This window comes from Vicugna pacos, chromosome 7 (assembly GCF_048564905.1).
Source record: "Vicugna pacos chromosome 7, VicPac4, whole genome shotgun sequence".
Taxonomy (NCBI): domain Eukaryota; kingdom Metazoa; phylum Chordata; class Mammalia; order Artiodactyla; family Camelidae; genus Vicugna; species Vicugna pacos.
The window spans coordinates 75,533,241-75,558,424 of record NC_132993.1 but is presented as its reverse complement, the minus strand read 5'-3'; the positions used below and the strand labels follow the sequence as shown (position 1 = coordinate 75,558,424).

At 32.4% G+C, this 25,184-nt stretch overlaps 1 protein-coding gene across 1 annotated transcript in view; it reads left to right on the top strand.

Moving 5' to 3' along the window:
* Positions 1-25,184, top strand: part of ORC5 (origin recognition complex subunit 5) — a 70,746-nt gene that overhangs the window by 3,498 nt on the left and 42,064 nt on the right. Inside the window, exons 2-8 of the mRNA XM_006198497.4 lie at positions 508-600; positions 3,569-3,769; positions 8,502-8,576; positions 13,711-13,822; positions 18,620-18,750; positions 24,558-24,606; positions 24,693-24,783. Of these exons, the coding sequence (XP_006198559.1) occupies positions 508-600; positions 3,569-3,769; positions 8,502-8,576; positions 13,711-13,822; positions 18,620-18,750; positions 24,558-24,606; positions 24,693-24,783 (752 nt within the window). The remainder of the gene's footprint in view (positions 1-507; positions 601-3,568; positions 3,770-8,501; positions 8,577-13,710; positions 13,823-18,619; positions 18,751-24,557; positions 24,607-24,692; positions 24,784-25,184) is intronic.

Below are 25,184 nucleotides of genomic sequence, written 5' to 3'. Positions count from 1 at the left end.
TTATTTGATGAAATGTATACATTTAGGCCAGGATAAATGTAGTATATATAATTCAAAAGTATCTTGTAAATTTTCCTAAGAGGACCCTTGAAATTCTTTCTAACCCTGTGATTACATACACTTAGTTTTAAAGTTTTAAAATGTACAGTGAAGTTGCAGCCTGTGGGATTAGATTCTATACAAAAGGGTTAAGAAAAAAATGGAGTATGATCAAAATTATTTTTGAAAAATCTCTTAAATCTCCAATAAATTTGAAAATACAAGTATTTATAAATATGAACTTGTACAATAATAAAAGGTGTAAGTATATATAGTAATATATGTAATAAACAGGCCAAATATAATTTTCCAGAAATTTCAAGAAAGTGTGCTGATGACTCCACTAAATGCTCACTGTTGGGATAATTTGGATTGAATATTTTACTTTACCATGTAAAACTTTCTCACAAGTTGATAAATATTTTCTGTTTTGTATGTACAGGCTGATGTTTGTCTTTTCTCCCCTAGAGACATCATTTCAGCTTTCCATCCATTTTTATTTATGGACATACTGCCAGTGGAAAGACCTATGTAACACAAACTTTGTTGAAAACTTTGGAGGTAAGACTACCCAAACTCAACGTTAATTGGCCTTTACTCATAGACTCCTAGAAATAGAAGGGATCTGGGAGATGTTTAGTTTACCTTTCTCTGAAGGAGTATCTTCTACATAAAACATTTCTGACCAACTTTTGTTTGAATACCTTGAAAGACTATAAGTTTCAGAAGGCATTGTTAGATAACTTGAGCCTTGATGTTAGAAAGTATTTTTCAAGTAGAACCAATTCCTCTCTCTAACTTTCACTGGCTGATAATATTTGGGGGAAAACACACATAATAATAAATTCTTTTAAAAATATTGACATCTGTTTCTTTTCCATTGTTGTAATATTTGTAATATCAATATTGATAAGTCTGAACCTTCACAAGTACAAAACTAAATATAACACCTTTACCCCACCCTTCTTCCCATATTGCCTTTCAGCTGTCCAAGCTTGCTTTTTGCTTTTTCTTCATTCTCACTGTCTCAGTAAACTGAACCAGTAAACATGATCTGTTGATTCTACATCTTTAATGTCTTGACTCCATGTAGCTTTAAGCAGAGCCACTGTTGCTATCTGAATTTCATTTACCATTGTTTCTTCCATTTATTTCTACAGCAGCTTCCTAAGTGCAGTCTGTTCTTCACCCTGCAGCTAGTCCATGAAAATTTTACATAGGATCTTCAGGAAAATGTTCAGGTGCTTTGCCTGACATATAAAACTCTCCATGAGCTGAATTTAGTTTATTTTTCTTAATATAATGGCTAAGAGTTTGGGGTAGAGTCTGGCAGACTCATGTTCTTCCGGGTTCACCCTTTAGTACTTTCCCCATATGATAAGTGGGGCTGATAGTGACAACATTTAAAATTGTGAGAATTCAGTGAATTAATACATGAAGAGTGCCTATCACAATAGTTAGTATATAGTAAGCACTTAATAAAAGTTAGCTGCTATTATTTGTGATTATTGCCACACTCTCTTTTATATCCTAAGCCAGGGATGGGCAGACTTTTTCTTATATGCCAGATAGTATATGTTTTAGACTTGTGGGCCATATAGTTTCCATTACTACTACTTGACTCTGCCTTGTGAAAGCAGCTATGACAGTATCTTTCTGAAAGGTCATGGCTGTGTTCTCATATAGTTTTATATATCAGAACAAATGGCTGGCCCATATGCTGTAGTTTCTTATCCCAGTCCTAGCTCTACCTCAGAGTATGCGTGTTCTGTGTAGCATACTAAACTGCTTATAGTTCTTGCTGTCTCTTATTTTCATCCCTTGGTACATACTGCTCCCTCTGCTAGGAATGGCTTTCTTGTACTCATTCACTCCACCTCTCCTACCCTATTGCTTGGTAAATGCTTATTTATTTTGCTAGGTTTCCTTACATTTAACACTTGGTAGCCTTTCTTGACTCTCTAGGATGTGTTAGATGCCCCTCTGTTGTGCAACCTCAGTACTCTGTGCTTAATTCTGTTGTAATATTTATCCTTTTCAGCTGTGATAGATGTTTGTGTTTCCCTGGCTTGAGTCTGTGAGTTTCTTGAGATTATTCCTAGTACAGTTTTTGGCATGTATCAACTTGTGGATTTTAGCCTTTGATCCTAAAGATTGCCTGTGCATTTTAAAATACAGATGTCTGGGCTTCATACCAGACTTCAGAACCTGAGTGTACAAGGTCCTGGATCAGGCATTTGCATTTGAAACTCCAGGTATAGTGTCCAAAAAAATCTATATTGAATAAAAAAGCATGACAACTGAATACCAAAGGTCCATATTTAAGAGCTGTGTTTCATTTTTTACTGCACATGATTTTTTGCTGCTACTTAATCATTGTAATAAATAATGGTTATCACTACTTCTGGTATAGGTACACAAAGAAACACAGAAAATGCTGCCATTACAGGTCATGAATAGCACACACATAGCAGTAAGCAAGACACCCATAACAGAGTTATTGTGGACTGTAGTTTGTAAAAGAATGAAGTTAAGGAGGTTAGAAAATGCTGGAGAAATTGTACCTAAGTAAAGCCTGAGTTACACTTTTACTCTGAGAAAGAAAAGCCTCCTTAATGGGTGAGATTTATAGAATGTCACTAAAAATAGTTATGGATTCCACTATTTGCTAGATGCCAAAAGCTATCTTCTTCTGAACGATCATTACTGCTTTTGTGATTTCATTTGAGAACAGACTAGATTTGTAAGTCTTCTGTTTCCTTGTTGCTTTTCAAATTACCTCCACTTTGATAGTTCTCTAAGCGAAGAATGGGTTCTCAGTTCTCATAGGATGATTACTTTGTTTTCTAACTCTTAAAATTCTTTTTTGATCTAGGTTTTCCCATCATTAAAAATACTATCTTAAACTTTTAAGTAAGAAATTCCTGCTAAGAATTTTTTGTTCATATGTACTTGAATTTCTTGTAAGAGTTCTTTAGAGGAAAATTCAAGTTTGCTTTAAATCCCTGTAGGAAACAGATGAAAATTCAAATAATTGAAATGAGTTTAATGGAGGGACTATTTTACAAAGGTTGAAGAAATGTTAAGGGAACCAGTAAGAGATGGTGATGCACTGACAGCCTTTACCTCCCTGAGACCGAATGGACCGTGGGAAGGAGCTATTATCAGACCCCAGCAAGAGATTAAGCCTTTGACGGGGATCTGCCCAATTTGAGCTATAGCCTTTGGTAGAAGATCAGCCACAGTTAAACTCTGGGTCACCAAAGGTTGGGGGAGAGAGTCAAGGAAATATTCAGCTTTTTCTTTCATCACTCTCCTTCAGTCTCTTGGTTCATTCCATTGGCGGAATCCAACCAGAGCTAGAAAACAAGAGTCTGGGTGATAGTCTTTAGTAGTCAGCCTCATGGGGCACAGAGCAGTTTGGAGAATGGTGAGGTATGCACTTAGAAGGGCAAATGGGGAATATCCAGCAGAGCCATTATTGTATATGTGTGTTTTCTTATTATACATTTTTTGGTTTTTGGTTCAGCTCCCACATGTCTTTGTGAATTGCGTTGAATGCTTTACCTTGAGGCTGCTTTTGGAGCAAATTCTAAACAAGTTGAATCATCTTAGTTCTTCAGAGGATGAATGTTCTACTCAAATAACCTGTGAAACATTTAATGACTTTGTTCGCTTGTTTAAACAAATAACCAAAGCTGAAAGTCTCAAGGATCAGACTGTATATATTGTAAGTAATTTAATTTCATTTATCTCTTATTTGAAAACTGATTTATTAGATCAATTTCCATATGTTTGTTTTGGGTCTCATTATGTACAGTGCATTGTGCAAGGTGCTTAAGGGATATAGAAATGTTTTAGATGTATTTCTTTTTTTTTTAATTGAGGTATAGTTGATGTACAGTATTATATAAGTTTCAGGTGTACAGCATATTGATTCTTAATTTTTAAAGGTTATACTGCATTTATAGTTATTATAAAATATTGGCTATATCCTCTGTGCTGTACAATACATGCTTATAGCTTATTTTGTATGTAGTAGTTTGTACCTTTTTATTCCCTACCCCTTTCTTGCACCCCCCACCTTCCTCTTTTCACTGCTGATGACTAGTTTGTTCTCTATATTTGTGAGTCTAGATGTATTTCTTATCTGAAGGGAGCTTCAGTTTAATAGAAGAGTTATGATGTTCTCATTTAGGACTACATGCAGAATGTGATAAGTGATAGCCATGAGATGAAAAGTGCTGACTTAGGCACATCTGGTACAGCTTTATGAGGTGATAACATTTGAGGTAGACCTAAAGGAATTGTTAGGGTGTTTTTAGGAAGAAACTGGAGAAGAGAAGTTTCAGATGGAGAAAATTAGGCAAAGACATACAGATGGGAATGGAGGCCAGGGAATGCCAAATAGTTTAGTCTTAGTGGGTTATGAAATATGAAGGAAGAAAAGGAAGACTAGAATGGTAGGTGGGGTTAGATTGTGGAGTGTCTTGAAAGCCATAGTAATGTTTTTTTATTTCATTTCCTGGGCAGTGAGAGGAGGTAGTGAAGACTTTAGAGCAACAAATATGCTTTAGGAAGATTACTATGAAGGCATGTTGAATGGGTGGATTGGAGGGGGGTGAAACATAGGTCAGGTTTGAGGCTTGTTTGAGGCTCTTGTAACTGTTTACATTAGAGTGGACTCAAGTTGGGACAGAAGGTGCAGAAAGGTATAAATAGAAGAGACAGCTAAGGTCAAACTTTTCATCTGTGTATGGAGTAGGTCTGGGAAAGATGAGTCATTTGATTTTAGACTGGCTAAGTTTGAGTTGTTATATGAATGTTAAAATAACTAGTAGACAACTGAAGATATGTAATATGTTTTACATTGGTACATTTTTATAATACTATATCCTTTTTAAAAAACTATTATCTCTGGAACTAAAATTTAATCTTAATATAAAACCTTCTTATAGCAGCTAAGTTATAAACTCACTGAAGGGACCAAATCTTATGCATTCTTGCATTTCCTTAAATGTATAAACCAGTTCCTTTTGCATTTTAATTGCACTCATTTATTTATTCAAATATTTAATGAATACTTCCTAAATGCCACGTAATGTTCTAGGTACTGGAGATAGAACAGGGACAAAATCCTGCCCACTTGCATCTTATAGTCTAATTAAGGAAGATAGATAATAAGCAGGTTACTATGTAATATATCAGATGTGGTACTTCAGAGTGGAAAAATGTGCAGGTGTTTAGCATAGAACATTATTTAGAGTAAATCCATAGAATGTTCACCTATCTAATATATGTATGTATTGGTAAGCTTCAGTACTTAGGAAATAATGCAGAAAGATGGCTGAGAATCTTTTCTAGTCAATTAACTAGCTTACAAATCAAGAGTCTATTAAGATACCTTCATGTAAATTATTTTTAAATATTTCTGTCTCAATTAAAATTTTTACTTATTTGAATATTACTTATTTGATAGTTGCTTTTGAGGAAGGATCATTTATCAGAATACCATAAAATCATTAACTGCAGTGGGTTAACTATATCAAATCAGAAGAATGAACTATTAACTTACTGCTTCAGCATTGTGTTTTGCATTAAAATGGCCATAAAAATGGACCAATTTATTTGAATTAATCTGTGTCCTGGATTAGAGAGTTTTAAAATGGAGATTGATGGGGAAATTGCATATTGAGAATGCAAAGTGGAGAAACTAATTTCTGTCTTTTTAGCAGTAAATAATTTTAGGTTTATTTGGTCTAAATGAATTAGGAATGAAGTATCTTAAGTTGATTACTCTCATACATTGTTTCAAGCTGTCTATTAATTAATAAAACAGATACAAAACACTTTGGACTATTCAAGGAAATAATATTTCCTTCATTTTAATTGTATTCCCATTTTAAATGATTATAATTTGCAATAAGATTTATTAATAAAGTGTAAATTTTTTTAAAAACCTTCCTTGGAAAAGAGGTCATTTTAGTTCTGGGAAGAAAATGCACAAGATGAACCTAGAACATCTTGCTGTAATAGAAATGACCCAACACTTCTTGGGTCATTTAAATAGACACAAAAGCTCATGATCAAAAGAATTGCTATTGTTAAATTGTCCATACTACCCAGAGCCATCTATAGATTCAGTGCAATCTCTATCAAATGGCAGTTTTCACAGAAATAGAAAAAACTATCCTAAAATTTGTATGGAATCACAAAAGACCTTCAATAGTAAGAGAGATTAAAATTTCAGTCTGTTTTAAGCCATCAAGTTTGTGGTAATATGTTATAGCTACCACAGATAACTAATACAGGCATAAACTCATTATTATGAAAACTGATATGTACAAGGAGAGAGTCAAACTCTGATTCCGTGTGAACTTTATTTCTAGATAGCTAAATAATGGATAAGGGAGCGTTCTTTTTAGAAAAAATATCCTCTAATAAATGCAGAAAGGATCATAGAGGATTATAGTTTTGCAGTCTCCAGTGAAATAATGGACATCGGCCGTGATCATCAATTGATGCTGAAATCATTTGGTGAAAGGCTGCTGGAGAACTTTTTAATGGATGGGTCAGACTGATGATACCTCAACTTGTAGGTCTTAACATGACAGAAAAGAGAGACAATCAGGCATTGCATGCCTGCTGATGTAATTCAGTAAGAAATATACAGCACTGTTTGTGAAATATTCTTGCCCCAAATTTGAACCTAAATCTGATGAAACATCTAGATTTATAGACTCTTATAGGAAATATAGGGGATATAGGAACATGTTAAATGACACTACAGAGTTGCAGTCAGCCAGTCCAGCATGTGGAAAATTCTACATCACAGATGATTTGTTGTTTATTTGCTACATAACAAACAAATAACAAGGGAAAATGGAAGGTTCTGGGGAACTCATAATTTAAAACAGACTTAGAAGACAAATAAACCAAATATAAGATACACATGGACCCTTCTGGATCCTGAATCAAATAAGCCAACTCTAGGAAGACAAGTAGAGAAATTTGAATATTGGTTATTAGGTGATATTAAGTCATATTGTTAAATTTTTTAGACATGATAATAATACTCTAGTTATGTTTTTAAAAAGTCTCCTCTCATCTCTTAGGGACACATAATGACATATTTATGAATGGAATAATGTGTCTGGGGTTTGTTTTGAAATAATCCAGCAAGACGGTAGAAGGGAGAGTTGAGGGGTGACAGTGGATAGAAGAAACAAGATTGACTGTATGTTGGTATTTGTTAGGGTTGAGTGAAGTATATATGGGAATTCATGGTACTAATTTCCCTACTTTTGTATATATTTTAAAATTTCCATAGCAAAAAGTAAAAATGAAAGTTAGATTAAATTATTTTAGATAGTGCTTTTAAGACCTTTATATTCTTTTTATGGACTGATGGATGACCTTTTGAAGCAGATTTTTTTTAACATTTTTTTATTAAGAAATTTTAAACTTATAAGGGGGAAGGTATAGCTCAGTGGTAGAGTGCATGCCTAGCATGAAAAAGTTCCTGTATTCAATCTCCAGTACCTCCATTTAAAAAAATAAAATAAAATAAACAAACCTAATTACCTCCTGCCAACAAATAAATAAATAAATAGGAAAAAATTTAAATATATAGAGAATAGCGTAATGTATCCCAATGAACCCATCACTTCAGTAATCATTAATTAGTATTAACTATTTAGTAATTACTAATATGTGGCCATATTTGTTACTTAAACACTATTCATTGTTTCCTGCATCCTATCATGTCATCCATAAGTATATATATATGACATATATCTCTGTATACTATATATCTCTACTATATATATTATGTCTTCTGTAAATATGTATATACATATTTGTATATAGTATAGATACACTGTATATCTCAAAGATAAGTACCTTTAAAAAAAGATCCCAATAGCATTATCATCATACTGAACAAAAATTTAATCTTTCTTGACATGATCAGTTTTCTAGGTAAACTAGATTTAGCATGCAGTTACAAATTTCAAACAAGAAAAGTTCTGTGTGATGAAATCCGAATTTTCTTTTCTCTGTCTCTCAGGTCAGAAAGCTCTGTAATTATTGGTTCATTTATCTTTTATCAAATGAAATTAAAAAATACATGGTTGTATTTCTTATATACCTAAGAAAATGTATAGAGCATATCTTAGAGCATCTAATTCATTACCTTTTTGATAGTATATCTTTAAAACAAGTATTTTTTAGTGTAACTGTGACTCATTGTCTATTTAGAAATTGGGCTAAAACATGTTATTATTAATTTTTTTAACTTATTTGGCCTATTTGAAATGTCTTCTACAACCGTAAGTAACATTTAGAAATTAATTCATAAATTATAATTTCTTATCATGGGAAATTAGTCTTGAATTGTGCATATATTATTTAAATGTTTTGTAAAAAGCTTTTTAAATTGATTTTGCATTTTTTTAAATAAGGTTCTCGATAAAGCAGAGTATCTAAGAGATATGGAAGCAAATCTTTTACCTGGGTTTCTTAGGTTACAAGAATTGGTAAGTAATGTATGAGTCTTTTTCCCCTATGGCCTAATCACTAAATTATGTTGTTCAGTTTTTTCATTTTGCCAGTATGATAGGTGAGAAATAATCTTTTAATATATGTTTAATATGCATTTCTATATTATGGGTGAAGTTAGGATTTTTTCAAAGTTAAAGCAATTTGTACCTTGATAACACTTATTCAGTTATTTTAGCTTTTATTTTTGATTGTGAAGTTATCAACGCAGCTTTCTGTTAAGAGAGTTTAAGCGTTTCCTAGAGTAAATGGTGGCCTAGACTTTGAACTCTCTGCAAGGATTTTAAAATTTTCTTTTCAGTAATTTAAAAAAAGAATGATATGTCTATTCTGGATCATCTGGAATTCTGTCTCATGGCTAGTCAGTTTTCAGAACCAGCTTTGGTTTTAGTTTATAATTATCTTTGTACCAAATAGTATTAATTCTACTCTAATTGTTAGTCTAATGAGAAAAGAACAGGGATGGACTTACTATGCATATGTGTCAGGTGAAAACTAAATAATAATATGATGGCAACAACAGGTAGTAGTTTGTAGTAGTTTGACAGAAATAAACTCAAAATGGCTTAAAGACTTATATTTAAGACAAGACACTACAAACTTCCTAGAAGAAAACATAGGCAAAATATTTTCTGACATTAATCTTAGCAGTTCTCTCGTAGGGCAGTCTTCCAAGGCAATAGAAATAAAAGCAAAAATAAACAAATGAGGCCTAATTAAACATATAAGCTTTTGCACAGCAAAGGAAGCCATAAGCAAAACAAAACAACAGCCTATGGAATGGGAGAAGATACTTTCAAATGATGTGACTGATAGAGGCTTAATTTCCAGAATATATAAACAGCTCATACAACTTAATAGCAAAAAAACAAATAACCCAATCCAAAAATGGGCAGAGGACCTAAACAAACAATTCTCCAGTGAAGATGTATAAATGACCAATAGGCACAAGAAAAAGTTCTCAGTGTTGCTAATTATCAGAGGAATGCAAATCAAAACTACAATGAGGTATCACCTCATTGCTTAGAATGGCCATCATTCAAAAGTCCACAAATGATAGATACTGGCAAGGGTGTGGAGAAAAGGAAACCCTCTTACACTGTTGGTGGGAATGCAGTTTGATGCAGCCATTATGGAAAACAGTTTGGAGATTCCTCAAAAAACTAAAAATAGATTTATGATCCAGCAGTCACATTCCTGGGCGTATATCTAGAGGGAACTCTAATTCAAAAAGACACATGCACCCCAGTGTTCAGAGCAGCACTATATACAATAGCCAAGACATGGAAACAATCTAAATGTCCATTGACAGATGACTGGACAAAGAAGATGTGATATATTTAAACAGTGGAATACTACTCAGCAATAACAAAGAATAAAATAATGCCACTTGCAGCAACATGGATGCATCTGGAGATCATCATTCTAAGTGAAATAAGCCAGAAAGAGAAAGAAAAATACCATATGATATCACTCATATGTGAAATCTTAAAAAAAAAAAAAAAGACTAATGAACCTATCTACAAAACAGAAACAGACTCAGACATAGTAAAGTTATGGTTACTGGGGGAAAGGGGTGGGAAGGGATAAATTGGGAGTTTGAGATCTGCAAATATTAACTACTATGTATAAAATCAATAAAAAATAAATTTCTTCTGTATAGTTCAGGAAACTATGTTCAGTATCTCATAGTAACCTATAATGAAAAAGAATCTGAAAATAAATATATGTATGTATATGTATGGCTAAAACACTATGCTCTACCAGAAATTGACACATTGTAATTGACTATGCTTCAGTTAAAAAAAAAAAAGGAAAAATAAACGGCCACGGCTGTTTCCTCTTAGTATCATATTCATGAAGTGAGCAAAGATTGTTTGGGCAAAATAGTAATGTTCATCATATTCAGTTATTGTTAATTTAAGTTTTACTGGTTTTACAGTTTTGTATTTATCTTGTAACTTGAAATATTTGGTTTTATAATCTTATGGGTGCTTTGAGCATAAGTAGTTTATACCTACTTAGTTTTATGTATTATTTAAGTATTAAGGAACATTATAATGAAAATTGGGTAAATATTTGGGGAGACAGTGCCTAGAGCATTTCCACCTTTGAAAAGTTAGATATATTACTTAAATTCAAGAAACTACTTAGAAATTCTCAACTGAATGCCATTGAAATCATTGTGTGCCTATTGCTGACTCCTAAAGTCGACTTTTACTAATAGTCTTGGGGGGAAGATGTTGAGAGAACAGGAGGAGAATAAATTTACCTCTTGGTGAGTTATCTTGAAAGTTTCCTTGCTTGATGTAGCCTTTCCCAGTTTGATTAACTCTTGGCATTTTACCTACTGAGACCAACAACCCATCCTCTTTGAGGAGAGGTCTCTTCCTCCCTTTCTATTTTGTTTTGTTGTGTTATGTTGTATTTGTATTTTTCATGTCTTCATTCACTATTTCCCATTGCTTTGCTATGTTCCCTGTCTGATGGCCAGAGTGCATTCTTGCTGTCTGCTTCCCCTTCCCGTATAGCTTACCCCATTTTTTCCCCTGTGCCAAGCGATGGTGATCATGCATCCCATCACAGTACTTAGGCCTTTCACTTTTTGTTTTTAATTATGGAAACTATTTGAAGAAAATGAAAAGATTCATAGGAAGCTTAACTCCATCAGAAAAGAAAATTATCATTTTGATATTTCTGAAAGCATGCTTGATTTTTAAAGATGTTATTTTCACTTAAGAGAAATACAGCAAAAGCATTTCCTACTTTGTATACTAAATACTTATTGGAATAAATGAAGTTTTAATTATCTGTTACTGTACATTGAAAGTACTTTTAAATGAACAGATGGGAACATTACCAATTTAAAATTGTTTCAGATTGATAAATATCCTCTATTTTTTTAACCTCTCATTTTCTAAACTGCCTTTATAAAATGCTTTTGGATAATAGTATTTTAAAGCTAAAACAACTCAGTGCTTTGTAATCAAGATTGTACTTAGCAGCTTATACAGCTTAATATCAAAAAACAAATAACCCAATCAAAAAATGATCAGAAGACCTAAATAGACATTTCTCCAAAGAAGACATCCAGATGTCCAACAGGCACATGAAAAGATACTTAATATCACTAATTATTAGAGAAATGCAAATCAAAACTGAAATGAGGTATCACCTCACACTAGTCAGAATGGCCATCATTCAGAAGTCCACAAACGATAAATACTGGGAAGGGTATGGAGAAAAGGGAACCCTCTTATACAGTTGGTAGGAATGTAAATTGGTGCAGCCACTATGGAGGGCAGTATGGAAGTTCCTTAAAAAAGTAAAACTAGACTTGCTGTATGATCCAGCAGTCCCACTCCTGGGCATACATCTGGAGAAAACTGTAATTTGAAAAGACACATGCACCATAATGTTTATAGCAGCGCTATTTACAACAGCCAAGACATGGAAACAACCTAAATGTCCATCAAGAGATAACTGGATAAAGAAGATGTGGTGTATTTATACAATGGAATATTACTCAGTCATAAAAAGGAATGAAATAATGTCATTTGCAGCAACATGGATGGACCTAGAGATTATCATATTTAGTGAAATATGGACAAAGACAGAAGCTCCAGTAGCGCAGTCATTAACGTGCAGTACTTATATAGACAAAGACAGATATCATGTGATATCACTTATATGTGTAATCTTAAAAAAAAAAATACAAATTCTATGTACAAACCAAAACCAGACTCATGGTCATAGAAAACAAACTATGGGGGGGAAAGGGCAGGGAAGGATAAATTAGGGGCTGGGAATTAACAGACACACATTACTATATATAAAATATATAAACATCTAAGAACTACTGTGTAGCACAGGAAACTGTATTCAATTTCTGATAATAACATATAATGGAAAAGAATTTGAAAACAAAAAAATATATATGTGTATATGTATAACTGAATCACTTTACTATACAACTGAAACTAACACTGTAACTCAAATATACTTCAATAAAAAAATTTTTTAATTAAATAAAAACATGATTAAAACAGATTATGTTTAGAGCATACTTTTTTATTCCTATAGAAGTAAATTCAAAGATTCTTAAAAATTGATAAGACAAAAAGAGCATTTGAAATTAAAAACTTTTCTTCTCTTTCATAAAGATGCTATATTTTCTGTGGAATTTGTTGAACTCAGCTATCTTTGTTATCTGGAGGTATATTTTTCTAAATAATGAAATTGGAATATAATGTTACATGTAAGTTAGAAATCAGTAAATAGTAAATCACCATCAAAGTATAGTGTAATTTATGAAATTGGGTCCTAAGAATAGTTATAGAACAAAACAGCTATCATGTCTGCTTTGTCAAGTTGGGAGATGTCAAAAAGAACATGGGAAAGATAAAAATTTGTGTTGAGATTGCAGAAGTGTTTACAGATAAATTCTAACTAGCATGAATAGAATGTTTGTGGCCACTCTGTAGAAGGATAACATACACATTGAGCTTGTTCTCTTAATGTTATGTTTGGGATACTAATTATAATTTCTAAATATATTTTAAAAGATATCTGTTTACTTAGTATTGGTGTTTTAGATACTTGTACTTGTTTGTGTTTTTAATATATATTCAGTATCTTCAACTTGTGTTTTCTTTCTTCTGGATGCTGTAGCCATTTTAATAATGAGAGATGTCAGTTTTTACCTTTTTTTGATTTATTGATTGAAAGCTTTTGATTTCTTTGAGAATTTCCATAAAAAGGTCTTGTCTTAATCATTCAAGCAGATATGTTTCTTGATTTCTATAAAATAAGTCCTAACATGACTGCCATAGCATTCATGGGTATCTGAATTGTCGATTAACCTTAAAGTTTTATGGAAATTCTAAGTAATTAAGTATGAAAATTTGCATACAACGATGAGCTTCTTGATTAGGTTTTCTAAATATGGCTTATTAACATGCAAATAATTTGTTATATGCACAATATATAATTTGGAACTTTGCTGGCTTTATTTTGAAAGAAAAATTCAAATGGAATTACTGTTCTGATTAAGATTTTTTAATGCATATTTACTTTTATTTCTCTCTCTCTCTTTTTTTTTTTTTTTTGCAGACTGACAGAAATGTGACTGTTCTCCTTCTCAGTGAAATTGTTTGGGAAAAGTTTCGTCCAAATACTGGATGCTTTGAGCCATTTGTCTTGTATTTCCCTGATTATAGCATAGGTAAATTTGGAAACATTGTTTTGACAAATGACATTCTATAATAGTTTTTTGTTGTTTGAAAGATTAAGCCAGCATGTTCAAATGGGAATATTTTGATGGCTTAATCTGTTAAGATTTGCTGCCAATCTCAAAGTGTTGCTTATGTTTATTCATTTATAGATAATAGGTTTTATTTTGGAACTGTGAGGTTATTCTTGTGTAATTACTAAAATATTTTGAATGAGCAGTTTCCACACATTCGTGCAAAAGGTGTATTCTCACCTTTTTTTTTTAGTACAGTAAGATGTATGTTTTGTGATTATAACATCCATACAAATAAAAATTAGCCTTGATTGGCAAAGCACAGTAAAATTATATTGAAATCTTTATATACCATGCACTTGAGTTAAGTGCTATGTGAAATGTATCTTCTGATTTTGTAAATATCATTTTTACTCCTGTAACTCTTATAGTAGCAACTGCTAGCCCTTATGTTTCTTGTTTCTTTTTAATTTGTGTTTAATCTTAAATTTCATAGATCCTAATGATTTTTATCTTTGAAAGAACATAATATCTTTCTGTGTTTAGTAGTTTTGTAGATTAATCCTTTGTTGTCACTATGCATATACAATACTTCTGATTCAAAGATTATAACTGTGAAGCATAAGGTGGTTAGAGGCTATAAAAAAATAGCATTCTTTGACCTTGGCATCATTAAGACTATCCCTCTGAACTAATCATCTGTAAACATTCATTATTAAGATCAACACATTTTTGCCTGTTTTCACGAGAACAGCAATCAAGTAACACCTCCTGTCTTAGCTAATTAATTGAGATAGAAGAAAGGAACCCAGAATAGATGAAGAGAGCCCTTATTTTCAATAGTTTCTCATCCATGAAAATCACAAGAAAAGGTTAGGAAGAAAATGAATAAATCAGAGGATTTCATTAAAAAATTTCTTTGTACCTATGTCATCACTGTTATATGTTGAAGTTTTTCATGACCCATTTTAGGCATAGTACTGAAAAAGTATTTAGAATTTAAGAATATTATAAAAATGCTGGTTTTTTAATGAAGTTGAAATTAAAGAATGCTATAATGAATTAAGATTTGATTAATTTTTTTAAAAATAGGAATACAAAGCAGCATAGATGGAGAGAATCTGAGGACATAATTAAATGATTGAAGTGATATTGACAATTTTTGAGAGTGTGGGCTGATAGATTTTTGAGGCATATGTAATATAGAGCCTAATTTAATCTGTTATTAAATTTTAGGACCTTTAACATACCAATTTTTAAAAATAACTCAAACACAAAAAGCCTTTCAAAAAGGAAGCATTAATTGATATCCAAATTATTGTCTGAGTAAGTAAGCTTGGAACCAGAGCAAAAGGATAATCTTAGTGGCTATCCAATCATAACTTGATGTGTGTGTTGTCTTTAGGAATATGTTGTCTGATGTTCAAGACACCCTCTCCTCTCAGCAGCAATCTCTAGGGGTCCAATCTGTATTTCTTGTTTTTTGGGGCCTCTCGCATGCAGACTACTCATCTTTTGGTAATATATTTTTTTCTTCAGGTGGATTATAGTGCAGTTGATCAGGTTTTTGGTTTAGTTACTGTATCAGTCAAAATAAGTTATGCTTTAATAAAAAATCTGAAAATCTCAGTGACTTATAATTTCCCACCTCACAACCTTTGTGCTATTTTTGTCCTACATTTTTATATATATATTTACTATAAACTTATAATACATTATTATTTGGGCTTTATAGACATAGAAAGGCAAAATAGAAAGTTTCTTATTTATCCTGCTGGAGATTGCTTGAGCTTTTTGTATATATGAGTGCTAATATCATCAACTTTGAAAAAATTTGAGCCATTATTTCTTCAAATATTTTATCTGTCATTCCCCCTTTCCCCCTGCCCTACACATGTCTTTTTCTGGGACTGCATTACGTGTATATTTGACTCCTTGTTATTGTCTGCTGAATCTCTTGTGTATTTATTTAAATTTTACATTTTATTTTCCTCTGTGTTTTATTTGGGATAGTCTTTGTGTCTTCAGGTTCGCTGAACTTTTTTTCTACATGTGTCTATTTTGCATTTAATCTAGTCCAGTGGAAGTTTTCATTACAGATCTCATTATGCTTTTATTTTCCTTTATATCCTTGAGCAAATGAGCATGTTTTTAATAGTTGTTTTAATGCCCTTGTCTACTAATTCCATTACCTCTTTTATCTTGGGCATGTTTCTATTAAGTAATTTTTCCCTGGTATGGGTATCCATTATGCTCTCTCACGTGTAAGTAATTTTGTTGACTGATAGATGTTGTAGACTTGTTTCTGGTAAGCATTTAAATCACTTGAAGTTATATTTGATGCTTTGAAGGTTATTTTTAATCTCTTTTGGAGAGAGGATCTGGAGTAGCCTTTATTCCAGGGCTAATTTTGGCTCCACTTCTAAGACATAGTCCTTCTGGGTTCTCTGCTGAATGCCTCGTGGATTTAGCATAGTTTCTCCATTCTTACTGGTGGCAACATGAACAGTTCATAGCCCTGTCTGAACTCTGGAAATTGTTTGACTTATGGCACTCCAGTAATTTTTTTCCCCAGAAGTTGTTCTTGCTTGTCTTTATGAGGTTTTACTCTGTGCATATACATATGGTTATTTATTAGCCCAGAATCAAGGACAATCCCTATGTACACTTCTGGAGCTCTTTCTCTGCATAACTTCCTTCTTAAGTATTCTACCGTGCAATTTCTAGCTGCCTTAGCTCTCTCTACTCTAATCTTTGTCTCCTCAACTCACTGAGATTCATGGGCTCCTTAAGGAAAAAAAATTACCTCTAGTTTGAAAGCCTGGCTGATAGTAAGACTCCTTGACTGTTTCCCTTTTCTCAAGTCTCACAGCCATTTATTGTCTTTTGTTTCATGTCTGAAAATAGGTGTTCTGTATGATTTGTTTAGTTTTTAGTTGTTTGCTCTAGGAGAGAATTTCTGGACCCCTTTACTCCCTCATGACTGGAAGCAGAAGTCCCTTTCCAAGTTAAAAATTGTTATTCTTGGTTGTTAGACCATACTTTGATAGTGAAATTTTAAGACAAGAGACTGATCAAATACTTTCTTCTTCTCTTTAGTTACTACCTGTTAGTATGCTGTTTTCAGCTTTCTGTTAGAGATGGGATTTTTCCTAAGATTGAGTAGTCCTAAACTATTACAGCTGGCATGACTTCGTTAATGTAGAGTTGTACTCTGAGATTTTGTCTGTAGTCTCTAACTAAGCAACTGGTCTGCTTTTACAGCAACAGGATGAGAATTCTAATTCTTACAAGACTCTAACCGGAACTGAAATGGGCCAGTGGTCACATCTGATCAGCTTTCATATGAGGCACTGAGCGTCACCTCTAAGGGATATCTAGATAGAGATGTTCAGAAGACACTTAGGAATGTAGTCTGAGCTGGAGACTTTTACTGAATTCCAGATTTCCTCATCCATGCATTTAGAGACCACCTTTTTTGTCTATGTATGTTCATCTGTCTAGCCATTCATCCCTTCCCTCTTTCCCTTCCTCTCCTCTCTTCCATCTGTCCAGTTATTTGGCAGCCATTATATATACATAACTTTATCTCCAAGTTTTAAGCATTAGCTTTTAGTGTATCAAATATTTGTGTTTTAAAAAGCTTAGTAACATTAAATTTAAACTTGCTATTAGAATGTGAAAATACAAAGTTTTGGACTTTGTGTACTTTTTCCAGTGGTTGTGTTATAAAGATGCAGATGCAGTAACGATCTCTATCTGAAATTCCTTTTGGATAATATTTCTAGGCATGAGATAAGGCTTTGAAATGTACTCTTGGGCTATTGTTTGTTTTGGCCAACTGCCCTATTTAAAAGATCCCCTTAATATAGCTATTTCTAAATTCCTGTTTATTAATATCCATTGATAGGCCATATATATTGTTTAATCTTGCACCTATGTCTAACTGATTGTGAGGAAGAAGAGAGTAGTTAAAATCAAGGATTGATGATAAATGGCAAAGTGTCCATGGTAAAAATGCTCACTTAATGGAATCTTTAGACAACAGGAAATTGACATGATCAGAATATCTTGTAAGAGTTTTCACTTGTAAGTATTGTGAAAGTCTTGAACCCTGTAGAACCAGGCTTAAAGTACTAGTCATATTCAGAGTACTCTTAACTGACATGTCTGAAGAGACCATTACACCCAGAAGTCAGAGGGAATTGCAATACAGAATGAGTGAGTAACTGATTCAGGTACAATAACTGGGAAATTTTGAATAATAGGTGATTGTTTCTCTTTAATTTTAACTGTGCTTCTACAATATGATTTTTCTAGCAGGATAAAATACAGGCTTAGGACTTTAAACGTGTGATAGTGTATAAAGAATTTTTCATTTTACAAAAAATGAAGAGCATTTTCCAGTTTGGTGGTGGTTTATGCAATACCCCTTGTTAATTTACTGAATTGACGGAAAAACTGGAATCCATATTATTTTTCACCCTTGATGTTGATGTTGCCTATAATAAGGTTCTTGAGATTTTCTCTAGATGTCATTGCTTAATATTTATCTTAAGTAAAATTTAGTAATTTTTTAAGAACATGAGATTCATAATTCTTTTACTTCAGTTTCGAAATATGTATTACTTTTCTATTCTAATTTTGTAACTTTTTTATTCCTTAGTAATTGCTGAAACTGTGTATTTATTGTTTTAACCTTTGTTGTAAAAATGCTAGATGGTCTAAATAGGGTGCTCAGTCAATCATTTCTGTTCACTTCTATCCTGTAAACAGGGAACCTTCAAAAGATCTTGTCCCATGATTATCCTCCAGAGTATTCAGCTGATTTCTATGCTGCCTACATTAATATTCTTCTCGGAGTTTTCTATACCGTCTGTCGAGATTTGAAAGAGCTCCGACATCTGGTGAGTGAGCATTTTGCTTTAAAAACAAATGTACATCTTTTAATACTTTTCCATGTAGAAATGGTGTGAAATAGGTTAGAAGTTGAAAATGTATTTGGATATAGCCTTTTGAGGCCAATATACCATAAAAAGGTAGAAGTCTGTGGGTTAGTACAAACTTTGACCTGTTAAGAAAACTTTCATTCATCTTTAGTTATGTCTTTCTACACTTCCTTACAAGTTTTTTAAATTTCTTCCTTTCTCTTTTTTCTAATTGTAGAAAATGTAGAACTTTATTAAAATTTAAATGAAGATTAACAAAAAGGAGTTGTGAAAACTTAATAAGCAATTTTATATCTCGGCTAATTTTTTGTAACAAATTTTTTTCAGTTTTAGGTATATAGTGATAGTGGTCTGGAATCTAGGTGAATTTGAGTATGATCAGAGGGTTTATACTAGTCTTTTATTAGCCACTGACCTTAAGTTAGTAATCTTTATAATAAAGGATTGCTTTTAATATTTATATGAGATTATTCTAAAAACTTTTTTTAAAACAGAGTATCTGTTTATACTTCATAGTCAGTTTGGAAAATGATCATATTTTACTTTAATTGTAACGAACATACATACTTTAATTATCATATTTAATTTTGACCTGTCTAATTGTGAGGATCTAAAAGGAAGGAGGCAAGAATATCTGGTTTCCTTTTTAGAAACATTTTATTAATACTTAAGATCTTATCCCCATGTAACAGAAAACAGTAATGTATCTAAGGCTAGAAAACAGTTACTTTCAAAGGAACAGAGTCTGTATTTCTTAGTACATTTTCTTTGCTCTGAAAAATTACTTAGAGGGATTCAGTGTGTATCTGAGATAGAATATAGGAGAAGATGACCATTTAAAATTGTGTTCATATGTAGTACATATTTGGGAGTTTAAAATTTTAAGGCGTCTTCTGATTTAAGTGTAGATTTCAAGCATCTTCTGAGTAGGGAAGAAACAAAAGACAAGCTGTTCTAGTTCAAGCTCATCACTAACATCTCTCAGGAAGCTGAATGTCTGGGATTCTTAGGGGCTAACAGAGGAGAGGGTCAGTGCACGATCCCTAGGTGAGATGAGTCAGGAATAAATACTCATCCACTCACTGTCCTTCGTGGGAAGTAAGTTGTAGTTTCCACTCTTTAGCACCGATGTCCTTGAATCCTCTGGGAATCTGTGCTGACAGCCATTTCAAAGTAAGTTATTAAGTACAAGAAGGAGGAATTATTTAGGGAAACTCTTTGTAGAAAAAGAAAATGTAAAATTGAAATATGTTTTCTGTAAAGTCCTTTGAGGTTCACTGAGGATTTTATTTAGGAATGAGGTTACAGCTTTTTTTGTTATTGTTACATCATATTCATAAACTTGAAGCTTGAAATATGGTTTAAGCCTTTACTACTGCTGGTAATACTAATAAATAAATGATCTTTAAGCACCTTTAAGCAAAAATAAGATAGTGTTCTTATTTTTCTGCATATGTAAAACAGGATAATAAAGATATATTTTCTGTATTTTCGTTTTTCCTTCAAGTAAATATATATTATTAGTTTCAAAAAAGTGCCATATTTCTTGAGAGTTTAATAAATCACCTGCAAAACATTCTTTTAGAAATTTTTTCTATGTATGTGCTTTTAAATTTGCTTTAGGAATAGATATTTCTTTAAGTATTTTTTGGGAAGCTAACTGTGAGAGAAGCATAAAACAGGAGAAAGTAAAGAATTACTGTGAATATTCAGCTAGGTTTGTCTTTTCTGACAGTTCTTACAATACTCCTAAAAAATAGTAATTGTAATTTTTGAAGAGTCAACTGAAAAGTTATTTTTATACTCATATGAATCCCAAGCAGTTTATTTTCCAAAGTTTTAGTTATGCATGATGTTTTAAGTATCTGTCACATTAAATTTAATTGTATTTTAAATCTTTTTCCCTCCAAATATCGTAATTTTCTTAGAAATTACTCAGAAAAATGAATTACTTAGCCAGAGCTTAGTAATCTTTTGGAGTTCAGTTTCAGGTTTCTAATGCCTGTTTTTGTTGTTGTTTTGTTTTGTTTGGCCCTGTGACTAGTGACATAGTATCTAAGAAGAGGGTGCCAAATAATTGAAGTATATATGATAGAATTAGCAGGGGACTCAATATTAAAGTACCTCAACTCTGTCATGTTGAGATTATACTTAATTTTTCTGTACTTTAGTTTCCCCATTTCTATAGTGGGACCAAGAATACATACCTTAGATGATTTCTTTGGGTACAAAATGATATACACTCTGCTAAGTGCTGGTAAATAATAAATATAACAATATTAGGTGATATTACTAACAACACTGTCATTTGGATAAATTGTCTCCTTTTAAATTGCAATTGATGTCTGGGAAGATCATTTACTTTTTGTGAATTATTTTGATTGAGTAATATAGCTGTGTTTGATATAGGATTAGAATTGCTAGGGATTAGAAGTGTTGATTGTATTTTTGAGTGTGGTGCTAGGTAGATGCCCGTGGATGTTTGAAGAGTGGGAGGAATGGGTTCTGGGCAGCAGGAGTGAAGAGAGCTTGCACAGTGAAGCTACTCACACAGTACAGACTTCTCTGCCTCACACATAACTTGGCTATTTCACATGCTGCTGAGCAGTCCAAAGTAATCTTTTTTTTTTCTTCCCCAAATCTGCCTAGCTTCAGGATATCCTGTTTTAAGAGAGGACAATTATCAGGGTGGCTCTCACCTAATCACATGAGCCTTTAAAAGTGGGGAGCTTTCTGTGGCTGATCTTTAGAAGAGGAAGAGAATCAAAGCATAATTTAACTTCTTTGTAAAATGGAGATGATAACAGTAATGTCTACCTCGTAGGATAATTTAGAGGATTAGATGAGTTAGTGCATGTAGAGAACTTGGAATAGTAAGACCTGGCACGTAGTAAAGCCTCATTGCTTGGTAAAAATTCTTATAAATTACTATTAATGCAAATGTTTTCAGTTCTGAGTTTTGTTTCTCTAATGTTTCAGAAGTAAAATGTAAATAAAAATAAAAAGGCAAAACAGTTCAGAAAGTATTTCTACTTGTCCTTCAAATATGTTTTTATATTTGTACCATAGTATGTGTATTAGTTTTCTATTGCTGCATAACAAATTACCACAAATTAGTGGCTTAAAACAGCATACGCTTGTTAGATCACAGTTCTGTGGGTCAGAAATCCAGGCACTGCAATGCTGGCTTCTCTTCTTAGGTTATTTTAGACTACAATTAAAGTTTTGGCTGAACTATATTCTTATCTTGAGGTTCTGGGGAAAATCTCTTCCAAGCTCATTCAAGAGCTTCTGTCAAGATTGTTGACAGACTTCAGTTCCTTTTGGTTGGAAGAATGTCACGTGTCACTCTCCATCTACAGACCAGCAAAGGCATGTTGAATCCTTCTCGTGCACCTAACCTCTGACTTCTGCAAACAGCCGGAGAACACTTTTTGCTTTTAAAGGTCTCATGTGATTGGGTCAGACTCATCTGATTCTTTCTTTATTTTTAACTCTCCCGTAGTATAATCTTTGAGACTTTTAATTGCATCTCCAAAATCCCTTCATAGCAGTACCTAAATTAGTGTTTGATTGAATAACTGAGAGAAGGTGTGTGTACACCAGAGATGGGAAGTCTTGGGGGTATTTAAGAATTCTGCTTACTACAATATACATGTATCAGATTATTTTCTAACAAATAATTTCAAATAAAATAACGAAAACTTGCTGAAAATCTCACTGAGGAAGAATTGGAAGAACTTCTTGAATTGCCTATCCTATCTTACAGCTACCTGTTCAGTATTTATAATAGTTTGTTTTGCTTCTTAAAGTAATGCAAATTTTTCTTTGCAATATAAAAAGAAATATTCTCTCTGTTTCACCTGAATCAGGCTTTGATAGCATGGCATCTTTGTTGGTTTAGAAGTAACATTCCCAGAACATCTCACAAATCCATAATCATAAATTCAAACAATGGAATCTCTGTGTGCCTGTAGGCAAATTATATTTTGCTTCTGTTTCCTCGGCTGACAAATGGGCATAATAAAAGTGCAGTTGTCAGGAATAAATGAGATAACAGGTGGCTATAAGTAACTCTTGATAATTATGCTTCTTCTGTTACATTCTGTACATGAATATTTGCTGAACACATGGTCATCTGTCACCCCCTCTCTCCTACCACCCCCTTTCATTGATATGACGAGTTTACAGTAACCATATACTTAAGTGCTAAGACATAATAGAAGCTACGGGGGGGAATGTACAGTGGTAGTGAAATTTTATAATATCAAAAATCATCTAAAATTATTTCTGTTTGGGCTTTGAAATTATTTTTGTGATTTTTGTTGGTAGCCTTTTTTATTTTAATTCTCTGGGTATTGGGAGGACTGTTTAAAATACCAGTGGGCTTGAATTTAGATTATGCTGTAAATAATCTCAATATAGAGAAGTGAGAATTTGCTTATATTTAAAGATTAATACAGGAGGAAAGGGCATAATATTGGAGAGTATGTTTGAATGTTAGTAGACAAAGTTGTGAAAAGTATTTTGTATTTGGACAGATATTTTATTTGCAAAATTTTACTTATTAATAAGATTTACCTAAATATAGAAAATGTATTTGGACATAAATGTACTCGTTACAAATTCAGTAAGTTATTATGGAATGACGTGGGGAAAATAATAATTTATTAAAGTAAAACTGGGAAATAGTCTCCTAAAATTATCTTTACTGACATTTAACTGCTATTGTAAATGATGAAACTTATATTTTAATGTTTTGACCAAGAAAGAAAGCAGTATATTTTTATTTATCCAAGTTGTTCACCAGTTACTACTAATATTAAGACGTTTTAGTGTCATTAACCAGTCGTTGGATCTGAAAATTGGAAACTAAGTTAGGAAAGTTGGCCTCTCTATGTTTAATATTAGCAGAATTTGGAAGATTTTTTTGCTCTTATGAGTTACTTTTTATGATAGAATATAGGAAAATCTACTTCAGGAATTTGGTTCTTAGTTCTCTGTTATCTTCTTAATTTGAGATTGTACGGTTACACATTTATGTACATCTTTTCTTTAGTGTTTTATTATTGAATCATTTCAGTATGAAATACTTTGACCAAATTAATATTAATAAATTACAACAGCATTTTTTAATCAATTTGCTTAAACTATCTTTCAGTAGAATCTTGATATTGATTCATGGAAAACTATTAAGTAATTATGATTAGTTAGTGCTTCTCTGACTTGAGAGTACATAGAATTCCTAGATGGACTGTTAAGACTTAGATTCCTGGGTCTCATCCTCAGAGATTTTGATCTAGTATGTCTGGCATGGTGCCAAGAACTTGTATTTATAACAATCTCAGGTAATGCTGCCAGTCATATAATTTGAGTTGTACTGAACTAGATGATGTTTAATTTGTGAGAATATTCAGACCTTGAAAAATAATGGATTACTTCTTTGGACTCAAGGTATTTTATTGTATATTTTGTGTTCCTTTGTGACATAATTCTGACCTAAAATTACAAATTATGCTTTGTTATGTTACTTCATATCTAGAGTACAATACATTAGGTGGGATTCCAATTAAGGAATATTCTGCATGTTGTTTTACTATTGTTATTGATAAGTGTGGTTTTATTATTGTAGTGATAATAACATTTTGCTTGAGCAGTTATATTGAAATAAAATTGTCTGAATTCTAATAAAAATTTCACTTGAAAAATAATTTCTAATTATGGTAGATAAGTGCTTTTTTTCTCATTTTCTTCTTCGTTTACAGGCAGTGCTTAATTTTCCTAAATATTGTGAACCTGTGGTTAAAGGAGAAGGTAACTACAATTTTACTTAATAATACTTATTTTGAAAAAATTTCTATAAGATCTAAATTACTGGAATTTCTTCCCCTTTGGAGTAGCAAGTGAACGTGATACTCGCAAACTCTGGAGAAATATTGAACCTCATTTGAAGAAAGCCATGCAGACTGTTTACCTCAGGGAAGTATCAAGGTAATCTTCTATTTAGTATGTGTATTATTTCTTTATCTTTATTTGGGATATTTACTAAAGTGTACATGTTTTCCTTTACCTTCTTCACATTGGGAAAAAACTCTTGTGGTTTGAATCCTTTCTTATTATTTTGGGAAGGGCAAACAATTTTTAGGCAGTAAGTTACCCAAGGCGTATTTCTAATAATTGCTCATTTTTAAAAATCTGGAAAGCTACAGGAAAATCAGTTTGAGTTTTTGTTTTTTATATTTGTGTTAGATATTTGAATGGTATAATGAAAAATTGATTATTAAAGGAATGTATAAATCAAGTCATAAATCTACATTTGTCTATTATAAGAATTTCATAGTAGTGAAACTGCTCAGGAGACATGGTCGCACATACACAGTGTAGTGAGAACA